Source organism: Mycteria americana, chromosome 8 (genome assembly GCF_035582795.1).
Source record: "Mycteria americana isolate JAX WOST 10 ecotype Jacksonville Zoo and Gardens chromosome 8, USCA_MyAme_1.0, whole genome shotgun sequence".
NCBI lineage: Eukaryota > Metazoa > Chordata > Aves > Ciconiiformes > Ciconiidae > Mycteria > Mycteria americana.
The window spans coordinates 42,774,030-42,786,272 of NC_134372.1; the positions used below are offsets into that span (position 1 = coordinate 42,774,030).

General features: G+C 41.8%; 1 protein-coding gene across 1 annotated transcript; it reads left to right on the forward strand.

Moving 5' to 3' along the window:
• Positions 1-1,316: 1,316 nt before the first annotated feature.
• Positions 1,317-4,628, forward strand: NUDT7 (nudix hydrolase 7). The gene is made up of 4 exons (XM_075510856.1): positions 1,317-1,385; positions 1,785-1,938; positions 3,070-3,228; positions 3,779-4,628. Exons 1-4 carry the CDS (start codon positions 1,342-1,344, stop codon positions 4,160-4,162), a joined length of 741 nt encoding a protein of 246 aa, XP_075366971.1. The 5' UTR covers positions 1,317-1,341; the 3' UTR covers positions 4,163-4,628.
• Positions 4,629-12,243: the final 7,615 nt, after the last annotated feature.

Genomic DNA, 12,243 nt, shown 5'->3' on the forward strand with positions numbered 1-12,243 from the left:
TAATGATTATGTAAAACAGCTTAAAGGTGAATGAGTTGTGTTCCAAGTTTCAGTGAAACCTGAACAGAACGCTGACCATAACATGGTTAATATATTCTGCTGGAATCACAGGGGACACGGCCAGGACATGTACATGTGTATGTAATTATGTTTGGGTTTTAATTTACTATATGAAGTAACACATTGTATGATTGTATATAAACTGCAGCTATTTTTACATGTGACCTTGTGTGTGTAAATATATACACGTACTTTATGTAATGAATAGGCTGAATAAGCATTTAAGGACTTGAGGGTAATTAAGTCAACTGTACAAAGTGCATACCACGTGGAAAACACATTCGGTTCTTTAGCTTAATGCAATGGAAAAAAAGTAAACATTAAGGTAACTACACGGAGGTTAGTTCTTATACATCCCATGTAACTTGGGGTGTTGTGTTTTGTTTTTTGAGGGATCACGTGTTGATTGTACCATTGTGGTGTTACTTGATATGTAAGTAACACTGATTACTAGCTGTTAAGACTGTATGATAAACCATTATAGCAGGAGATTACTTCTGCTACTTGTGTGTCCCTAATGAGAACTGGAAGCTACATTTTACTACCCAGTAACTGCACCAAGCTTGAGCTGGTCTCCAATACCTCACTGTTTCCGCCGATACTAAATGATTAAAATAAGCTGAGACCTTGGGGTTTTTTTCCCATTGTGAATTAAGAGTACTGAGCGAGGCGTCTGTGTTCAAGCGGGTCTGTTGATATCCTTTAAGAGTCCTGGGCTACAGGTGACCAGGCTTTGACAGGTGTGCAATGGCGCTTTCCAGAGCCGCCCCGAGAGCTGCAAGCTGTGATCTGTCATGTTATCCGCCGCTTAAAGCGGGTGAGAGAAGGAATGCTAGTGCCTGTAGGAATGGACCCCTTACCTAAAACAACGGGAACGGCTCATACTAGAGCCCAACGCCACCCGCTCGCTGCCACCGCCCTTGCCCCTCTGAGGGGGGACTACGGCGCTCCGCGGGTTTCTGTTTTTCCCAGCTGGAGCGAGGGCTGCTGGCAGCTAACGTCGCCCTTCTCCGGCTAAATGTCGCTGAATGTCCCTGGCCTTGCGAAGGGACCCCGGCCACCGCTGCGGCGCCCGGCCCCGCCCGCCCCTCAGCGCCCGCCTCGGGGGTGCATGACACCCGCCCGGGAGCGGGAACGCCGCGCGCAGCCGTCTCGTGAGAGCCCCCTCGCGTGGCCTGCCCGCCGCCAATCAGAAGGCGGAGCCCGGCGATCTCGCGTGTTGATTGAAGGGACTGGCCGTCAGTCACAGGGGGGACGGGAAAGTCCGCTCTCGGGTCCGGGATGCCAAAGATGGCGGCTGCGGAGCGGGAGGGTGAACTGGACAGGTAGCGGTCGTCCCTAGCCCTTCCTCCGCCGCCCGTGGGTACTGCCCCGCCCGCAGCGGCGCCCGCCGTCCCCGCCAGCTGCGGGGAGAACCCGGAAGGAAGGCAGCAGAGAGGAGAGGCCTTCCTGGGCCTGCGGGAGGGGAAGGCCGTGTCCGCAGCGCCCCCTGTCGCCCGGGAGTGGACAGCCGCCGAGCCCTGCCCGGTCCGCCGGCAGCAGGCCCGGGCGGAGGGAGGGGTGGTGAGCCCTGTGGCCGCGGCCGAGCCGCTGCGGCTGCCGGCGCCCGTTAGGTTCAGCTCAGCGGGAAAACACCTCCCGCCTTGCCTGCTGGGCGGCAAGGGAGCTGGGAGCCGGGGTGCAGCCTCAGGGGTGTCATGGCGCTCCGTTCTGTTTGCTTCTAGGGAGAGTATAAAAGAGAGGGCCAGGCTGCGCTTGAGGGAGTTCGATGTTGGAGACAAATTCTCCCACTTGCCGCTGCCCAGAGCCTCTGTCCTCCTGCCGCTGATGGTGAGGGAGGGGAAGCTGCACTTGCTGCTCACTGTCAGGTCGATGCAGGTAGGTGAGGCGGAGGCCCAGGCCTGCGGCACGCAGCCCCTGCCCCGGCAGGGCCGAGCTGCCTGAGGGAGAGGAGCGCAGCGTTGGCGAGGCCGCTTACGGGGAAATACTCGTCGTGTTCTCACTCGGGTGTTTGCACAAGTCCCATCCTCACCACGTGTTCTAGGGCCTGCTTTTCAAACCTCAGGCCAGGCAGCATGCCCAAGGTTACAAGCACATATTTTTATACACCGATTCTGGTAATTTACATGCCGGAAAAATGCCGGGTACCCAGAAGTCTGTGACAGTAAAAGATGATTTCCAGAACAGAAAAGGAAATTTTTATTGTTTACTATGACTTAAATAAGAAAACTGACAGTGCAATGCAGCATTTATTAATGTGACTTTTCAGTCTGCATTTAGTATTACTCTTCTCTCCCTTTCATATATGAAAGGCAACAACCCAAGTCCCTCAGAACTCTTCTGCCAGCATTTTGTTTTATTTTATAACTCTTGTTTTCCACACACCCCCCCGTGAGCTGCCTGTATGCAGAGATTATTTACTTGTCTGTCTTTCTGTTGCTGAAAAATGGATTTTTTGGGGGGGTCTTGCTTGGGAATTTTAAGACCCTAATAATTACAGCTACTTAGCTGATAAACTGATTGTAAATGGGCTTTTTACTGATCTCTGATGTGCAAGCCTATTACTATAATGTACATAAAGGTATGTTATTTAAATGTGTATTTTAGAAGCTCTTGCTCTTACCTTGAGTATTTTAATCTCACTATTCAAGTTGTCTGTCTGGATTAATCTGTCAGTCTCTTATGCAAGCAAGATGATGAAAAATGTAATTTTGGAAGTATTAAAGCAGAATGTATCGTATGAATTACACAATACTGTACAAGTGATATGTGTATTTCTGATGGGGGAGTTTATGGAATAGTTGGGTAGAGGCCCAACTTTTTCTTGTGTAGCTCTTGATAAGGCACATTTCTTGTGATCTGCAGAAACCTCTTGCCACCATTTCCAGCTTCTTTGACTGGAAAGATAAATCAAACATAATGGCATTCTGCAATATGAACAAGTGTCTGTGTGGATCCAGGAAGAAATGTAAAACTTGTTATATTTAACAGTAGTACTTTAAATTCTAGCTGAGAAGATCACCAGGGGAAGTGTGTTTTCCAGGAGGTAAAAGTGAAGCAATTGATAAAGATGAAATTGATACAGCTCTCCGAGAAGCTAAAGAAGAAGTAGGACTCCAGCCAGAGAACGTGGAAGTCATCTGTAGGCTTGTGCCTGGAATTGATAAAGTAAGCAATAAACTGGGCATATCATTAGAAAATAAGCTTGGGTTATTTTCTTTGTAAGGTTGATAATGACCTTTTCAAAGCTGTAACTGTAAATAACCACTGCTTCTTAAAGTGCGTGCTCTGTGTTGCCAGCAGAGCGAAGGGAAGAGATTCTTGCTCTGTATTTGGTATTTGTGAGACCACATTTGGTGTACCATGTCGAGTTACGGACACACTGGAGTACCAGAAAGAACAGTGGTAAACTGGTGAGAGCCTAGTGGAGACCCACCAGGATAGTAAGGGAGCTGGAGCACATGGATTATGAGGAGGGACTGAGAGAAGTGGGTTTGCTCAGCCTGAAGAAGAGAAAGCTAGCAGGGGATCTAGTTGCTCTCTTCAAGTACCTGCAGGGTGGTTATAGAGAAGGTGATACCAGACTCTTCTTGAGACAGTGGACAAGCAGCAACAAATGAAATTTTGATGAGATGAAATTTTAAAATAACGTTCTTTTACTTGGTACAAACTTAGAGTTTGGGGGGGTTTTGTGGTTTTTTTTTTTTTTTCCTTTTAGATGAACCACTTGGTTACACCAGTTGTAGGATTTATAGAGGACACATTCCAGGCCATTCCTAATCCAGGTGAAGTGAGCGATGTTTTTGTTGTGCCATTGGAGTACTTTGTCAAGCCCTTAAATTACAAGACCTTGCCTTATAAAACCTCATCTGGTTACTTAAGCTGGATGCACTGCTTTACCTATTATGACCATGAACATAAAACATCATTCAAGATATGGGGACTTACTGCACACTTTGCTGTATTTCTTGCTCTTGTAATTTTTGGAAAGAGACCTACCTTTGAAGTTCATTATGATCTTGACAACTTAATTTCATCCTCTGAAAATTACTTCATGAATTTATATGCATCCTTATATGAAAGAAAGAAGAGTAATCTATGACAAACTGGTCTGGCAATTAATTTCTACTGAAGGAGGAAAAGGTTTTTGTTTATTCCCTTTGTATGTATTATTTGATTGAATTTCACACCTGAATGTCTTCTGAATTGGGAACTTACTAAAATTTATTTTTAAATAATCTTTTTAAGTTGACAAACGCTAACTAGATTTATATAGTTTTTAATCTGTTTTAGAGTTGCCAAAAGCACGTGGTATTTTTGGTGGACTTAATTTACAGATTTGGAAGATCTGTTTCTGTCTTTATTATGTGTGATCTAAGACACTGTCTGTGGTTTCCCTTATGTATAATGAGATAATACTATTTTATCTAATTTTTGTCTGTTAGAATATGAAAACTTTTGGGGATATGTCTGTCTCTTACTGTGTGGCATACTACATATGGACAACATAATGCATACAGTCTTGTGTGGTATCTTTAAGCACTTATGAAATGCACAATAAAAATATAAAAGGCGGCAAATGCTTTCGCAGTCTTGTTTTGGTTGGGCTTGTGGAGGGAAGAGGGAGGTTTAATGAGTTTTACTACTCTTGCTCAATTTAACATTTCTCACAAGGAAATTCTGTAGGCTATGGAAAACTTAGTATACAGGCAACAGTACTGAACTGTGCTCCTCAGCATCTTGTTAGCATCACTTGCTCAGCTCCTAGAGGGAGTAATCTTAAGGCAAGAAAAGTGGAGTTGAGTATTCATGAGGACTAAAATGCTTATCTGTAGTTGAACCTTCACCAGTCACCCTGGCAATGTCAGATACATGGTGTTCTTTGTGCTGTGAATCCTTGTTTCCTCATTGCTGGTGAACTAGAAGCTTATTCATAGTGGTCGTGATCTTACTGCCAAATGGTTAACTTTTTAAAAGCACAATCAACTTGAGCTGGATTTGAGATGTACTTTGCAAGTAAACAAGTTACCAGTCCTTAAACAGCTGATCTTCTCTGAGTAACAAGTGCAAGTTGAAAGTATTCAGTGTCTCTTAGAATCACGTGCCCTAGTCTTGAATAAGATGAAGAACACTCAGTTGTTCTGGGTGTTTGCACTTTGTGCTCCCCCCCATTCACTAATGGATGCAAGTGTGCTAAAAAAAGTTGTTGGCGGTTCCTATGAACTGTGCTGTAATTGAGCAGAAGTCGGATTTTGACATTAAGCAGCTTTTGTAATATACTTGAAGTTGGCTGTGACTTTAGCAAAATGCATCCTTTTTACAAATAAATGCTTCCCAAGTATGGCTTGAATAGCTAATTATGATTTTCTAGGAAATGCGATTCTAACATACTTTTTTAGCTTCTGATGATTGCATACATAACATTCTTTGGCTGCTGTGCTAGGACAGTAGCATTTAGGCACTGAAATACCAACTTGTGTTTGGTTGGTAACTGCAGCATGACCTTTTACTGAAGAAGAGAAAGATGCCGGAGTTGCACTCGGCTGACAGAAGTGTACCAAAACAAATCAAGGCTAAAATCAATGCAAATCTTCTTGCAAGGACTGAGTTTCCCTTTGCCTCCTCTCCCTGCTACAGCTGTGCAATACTTACTATTTGTCTCTTCCCAAAGGTAGTTCAGTGGTGGGTATTCTACTACAGTATTCTGCCTGAAATATTCTTTATGCTGTGGCATTAAAGAAGTACAAGATTGGCAATCAGAATACTGGGTTGGAAAAGGCCTCAAGAATTAGCCTAATCTTGTGCTACCTAAAGATGGAATCGGATACATGATATTCTGATAAATACCTAATTTTTTCTTAAGCTTCCCTGGACAATCCATTGTAGTCCTTTACAGAATCACAGAATCATAGGTTGGAAAAGACCTTTAAGATCATCGAGTCCAACCATAAACCTAACACTGCCAAAAACCACCACTACACCATGTCTCTAAGTACCTCATCCAAACGTCCTTTAAATACCTCCAGGGATGGCGACTCAACCACTTCCCTGGGCAGTCTGTTCCAATGCTTGATAACCCTCTCGGTGAAGAAAAATTTCCTAATATCCAGTCTAAACCTCCCCTGGTGCAACTTGAGGCCATTTCCTCTTGTCCTATCACTTGTTACCTGGGAGAAGAGACCGACCCCCACCTCTCTACAACCTCCTTTCAGGTAGTTGTAGAGAGCGATGAGGTCTCCCCTAAGCCTCCTTTTCTCCAGGCTAAACAGTCCCAGCTCCCTCAGCCGCTCCTCATAAGACTTCTGCTCCAGACCCTTCACCAGCTTCGTTGCCCTTCTCTGCACACGCTCCAGTACCTCAATATCCCTCTTGTAGTGGGGGGCCCAAAACTGAACACAGTGTTCGAGGTGCGGCCTCACCAGTGCCGAGTACAGGGGCACAATCACTTCCCTAGTCCTGCTGGCCACGCTATTTTTGATACAGGCCAGGATGCCATTGGCCTTCTTGGCCGCCTGGGCACACTGCTGGCTCATATTCAGGCGGCTGTCAACCAACACCCCCAGGTCCTTCTCTGCCAGGCAGCTTTCCAGCCACTCTTCCCCAAGCCTGTAGCGTTGCATGGGGTTGCTGTGGCCCAAGTGCAGGACCTTGCACTTGGCCTTGTTGAACCTCATACAATTGACCTCGGCCCATCGATCCAGCCTGTCCAGGTCCCTCTGCAGAGCCTGCCTACCCTCCAGCAGATCAACACTCCCACACAACTTGGTGTCGTCTGCAAACTTACTGAGAGTGCACTCGATCCCTTCGTCCAGATCATTGATAAAGATGTTAAACAGAACTGGCCCCAACACCGAGCCCTGGGGAACACTGCTTGTGACCGGCCGCCAACCGGAGTAAACTCCATTCACCACCACTCTTTGGGCCCGGCCGTCCAGCCAGTTCTTTACCCAGCGAAGAGTACACCCGTCCAAGCCATGAGCAGCCAGTTTCTCCAGGAGAATGCCGTGGGAAACCGTGTCGAAGGCTTTACTGAAGTCTAGATAGACAACATCCACAGCCTTTCCCTCATCCACTAGGCGGGTCACCTTGTCATAGAAGGAGATCAGGTTGGTCAAGCAGGACCTGCCTTTCCTGAACCCATGCTGGCTGGGCTTGATCCCTTGGTTATTCTCTACATGCCATGTGATAGCACTCAGGATGATCTGCCATGCTTTACAAAGTTTGTCTAACTTGACAGATACTAGTTGTGGCAAGGAACACTTACTTCTTGTCCTGTACGTAGCAGAATGGTGAGTAGTTCGTTTCCTTAGTTACTGTCTGCACTCCTGAAAACTACATTGCTGTGTCTTCCTAAGGCATCTTTAGACTTAATGGTGAGATTCCTTCAGGTTTTTTTCATCTCAGTCACATTTGCATCACATTTTGTACATCTCTTGTTATTTTTGTTGCTTTCCAGAATCTTCAGTGAACCTTCCTTCCCCATGTCCCCCCCAATCAAATATGTGATAATCAAACCTGGTTATAACAAGTATTGTAGTTAACCATTTATTTGGGTTGGATAGGACAGGATTACTTCACAGCTCCTTTTTATGTATCCCATTGTGATTGCTGTTTGTGAAGCAGCATGGCAATATTGACTCATACTCCACTTCTTCCACTAAAGTTGCCTCATCCTTTTCTGAAAAAGCTGCCAATTGTTCCTATATTTGTATTTATTGCATTCTGTATTTGAACAGTTGATTATTCCTACCAAATGTAGCACTTTGCATTTGTCCTTATTGAATTACATCCTGATTTTTTCAAAACAAATTGTAGTGCTCTACTACTGTGTTTTTCAGACATTTCCATTTTGCTGTTATCCTCAAGTTTAATGAATATATGTTCTGTTTCATTTACGACTTAGAATAAGAACACTCAGAGCAGGCCTCTGCAGAATCCCAATTGGTAATTGCCACTTTGACAATGAACTACTAACTACTGTGTGTGGTTTTCTAACTAGCTGTGTAACATACTACTATTAGTTTCATATAGACCAACCCTTCTTAGGTACACAGGAACATTAGGCAGAGCTATATCCAAAATTTGAGGATTTATAGTTCTCCCTATACACCAAGCCTGTTACCTGCCCCACAGAGGAAATTAACACATTTGTCAAAAACAGTTCACAGGAAAAAGACAACAGTTGCTACATATGTCCTTGTTAATTAAAGTACTTGTGTAAAGGTTATTTGTTCTGATATCTTCTCAGGAATTGGAATAATTTATATCAGTTCTCCAGTTCTTTCACAGGGCACTGTTTGCCTTTTCCCAGCCTCTGTTAGAGAAGAAGATAAAGTTCCCTAAGTTTCAAAGGTAATTGCTAACAATGTTGAGATTGGTTCTGAAGAGAATGGCTGTCTCATTGGGACGTTTCAAAAGATTTGGCCAGCTTGAACATTTTAGCATATCTAAATACTATCAAACCTTTCATATTCCTACATTAGCTCTTTTGGCGCCTGTGTTAATTATATTTGGTATCAGTTGACTTTTTAAGTTAAAAGAAAAAAAGACTTTTTTCTTTTTTTGGCTAGGATGAAATCCTTGGAGAAGTAGTAGCCACATTTATGAAGAACAGCTTTATTTTTCATTATTAAACACTTGTGAAATTGTTAAAACATTTTTAAAAGCTTAACTTTAAACTCTTCATCATATTATTCATATCCTCAGTGGTTTCTCTCAATGCTAATGTATGCAGGAAAAGTAACTAATTAAAATAAGAACATCGTTAATTAAAATAAAGCAAAGCAATTAGACCTTTGATTAGTAAACAAAACAGGTACCAAGAGACATAATAACTTATCATCCTCCTGTGTTCCCAGCAGACTTTTTCCTTCTTCATCTCTCAACCAGATCTGGCACAAAAATTGTACAAATTGTACAAATTCAGACCTTAGATTGTTTTTATTTCTCCTTTTTTAAACATTATTGTGTGGAACTGTAAGGACAGCAACAACAGTGACAGCTGTTGCTCCTCTTAGCAAATGCAAATCTTGTTGATTTTTGAATCAAATCAACCATTTGAACAAGCTGAAAAACAAAGCTTCCAGAGGTCAAACCAAAAATCCTTGAGTGATTTGCAGTAAAACCACTGGGGCTTCATGCTTCACATTATGCATCCTACATAATTTTACTGACATTAGTTTTGAAATTTGGGAAGTACTTTCTTAACTCAAAAGACTCACTCTTTATTTAGATATCCATCTGGGATTTGAGTGCCCAAAAAACTCCTTTGAGCACAAAAAGAATAGAAGGAAATGTAAGTGCTTGTTACTAAAACTGCAATTCTGCAAGTCCCACATTTACTAATGGGAAATTTTTCCCATGGGCAATCTTCAGATAAAATTCTTCCACAGTTCTTGAGGCAGAAAATAGAACATGACTCCCTCCAACCTAGGCAGCCCTCCTAACCAATCCATGTCATGTTCGTAGTCTCTTTCCTACCTAAGAGGTAAGGAGTGGAGGGTGCCCCAGGCAGAGTATCTTGAAGTCTGGTGAGACAGGCATTTTTCAGCATACTACCTCTGAAGTACGAGAGAACTGAAAGTGTGTAACCCTCACTCCTCTGGATGAGTGCCCTGTGTGTGTTCAAGGGAAGTTGCGGCTGCTGTGCACCTCATGTTTTTAAAGGAGAGCGTGACTGTGCCTTGTGTGTGTGAGAACAAACTCATGAAAAGGTGGATCCTCAGGGGAGATGAATCTTTCCCTGGGCCTTGGGCTGCAGGGAAGCTGGGTAGACGTAAAAGGAAAAAGATCTAGTGCTGTTCTGAGAATTTCCTATTGGAAAATGCTGTATTCTGCCCTTACACTGGTTCACGGCGTAGGACAATTGGCTCTCCCTTGTATTGTATAAATCTAAATACATTGTATTGTAAAGCATCTAAAAAAGGCCCTGGTTTTTGTTCAGTGGGCCAGGTGCTTTGCAGTTCGACCCTGCAGTGTTACAGTGCCTCAGTTCCTTTTCAGATCTCTCTTTACAGTCATGTAACAAAGCACTCATCAAGACTGGGTGTCCCAGTGTTCTCTCTTACTGGTCCTGTGTTATACCTGAATATTATTAAAATAGATTTGTATCTATGTTTATTTTGACTGTGGTGATTTTAAAGGACTCCTTTACTTTGAATTATTGATTGCAAATGCATTTATGCCTTGTTTGTTTTAAGTATGGTATGTTAATATAGCTTCCAATCTGAAAAGATGTTTTATACATAACATATTTACTCTCTGCACTTTTTCTTACAAACAGATCACCAAGGCCATTGCTCGGTTGAAAAAAGTTATTAAAAATATATTCCAGATTATATTCTGTAGCTACAGGATAAGTAATGCTAACATGACAGTAAAATGAGTGCAAAGGCTTGTATCAGAACAAGAAAATTACTGATATGATATAAAATTAACTAAAAATAAGTGGCATACAGTTTAATGTGAGTTGTTAGTCATTCTTTTAGTTAACGTGCAGTGATTCAGCATTTAACATTTCTATATTTTTGAGTGCTCGAATAATCAGGCTTTTGGTATTTAACTTTTATGTGAACATTTAACATTTATATATATTTGATATGTAAATTGGTATTTAACAATTATAACCATATGGAAAAAAATTAATGAAAATTACTTTAAAAAGGATACGGTATATATGCTAGTTCACAGCACTTCTGTGTGGGGAAAAAACATAAAATGTTCATTTCATTTCAAGAAGTTCAGTGTATGCTGCTCAATTAAAATGCATGGCACTTGCATAGCTAGAGTTCATGCAGGGTTAAGGCAGTTATAGTTAGATGAGAATGTAAATATTCAAGAAAGGAGATTATTTCTATTCAGCCTATGCCTAAATCATACATATAAAATAGAAAATCTGGAGGTGTTTTTGTCTTTCAAGAAAAACCTCATGTGAGTGCTTACATGTCAATATGTATGTGATGTACCTACAGTGTTTCTTTTTTTTAGTAGGTTGCCATAGCAATGCAGTTTTCACAACAGTACGTGTTAAACCATCTCCAGTTTAAAAAAAAAATAGTTAAAGTAAAAAGGGTCATTAGGTAATCCCTCTGTCCCTCTAACCGTATCTCTTCCCAAAATGTAATCTAAGAAATAAGGAAGACAGAAAAAGGAATCGCACTTGTTTCTGATTCCTTGCAGAAGCTATAATTCTGTAGCCAGAATGCTCACTTAGTGTATGGGATTCTGAAATAAAATTTCTTTATGCTTTATGATGGTGATTAAATTTACTATACTGTATGGTTGCCTGTTACTTAGCACTTCAGATTTAGGGTAGGTTTTGTTTGTTTTTCAAAATGAAAAAATATGAGTGCTAGGAAGGAAAACATCCAAGTAATAATGAAATATTAATGAATAATAATAACCCTGTTTTTCAGAGTGTGCTGCAGGGGAAAGATTGTTCACTGGCTAGCAATAGACTCATTATTTTGGGCACATTTACCTCTTCTCATCCTGAATTCTGTAATCCTTTAGACTGTCCAGTCATGACCATTTATTGACCTATGTCTGTCTTGATCTCCACTCTATTATAAACTATGTTTGGACATGTACTGTACTAAAGATATACCCCTACAATTCATCCTGCAGCTGCTGTAGTGCTTGACCGCTAGCACAGCTGCTTTAAAATATTTGCATAGCTGTTCTTAATGAAGTGCTGGCATCCCCTTTTATGCCTATAGTAAAATCCAGAACTACTGGCAACAAACAGGAACTGTTCTTCAGAGGAAAGCTAAATTTGTCTTTGAGCCCTGTGGTAGATCATAATGCTCCTCCAGAGCCCCTGGTTAAGAGTCAGATATCCAGTTGTTGAAATGAATAATTCCAGGCAAAGAACTCTATATATGTTTGAAGGATTAAGGACGTAGTGATGTAAATCTGTATTCAGATGGATTTGCGTATAGTAACAAACACCTGTAGAAAATGGGTTGACAAACAGGACGTTTAAATAGTGTTTATTTTATTCTCTATTTTAGAGAAAATTAATGGAATTGTTTTATTCTTCTAATACTTTAATTGCTGCAGATCTGTAGTTGGCATAAATCACAATAATTTCATTGACCTTAGCACAGTTGTGCCAAAGTAAATGCTCTGAGTCTTTAGTTTATACTGCATACTTACTTTAACTGATAATGTATATTATCTCAG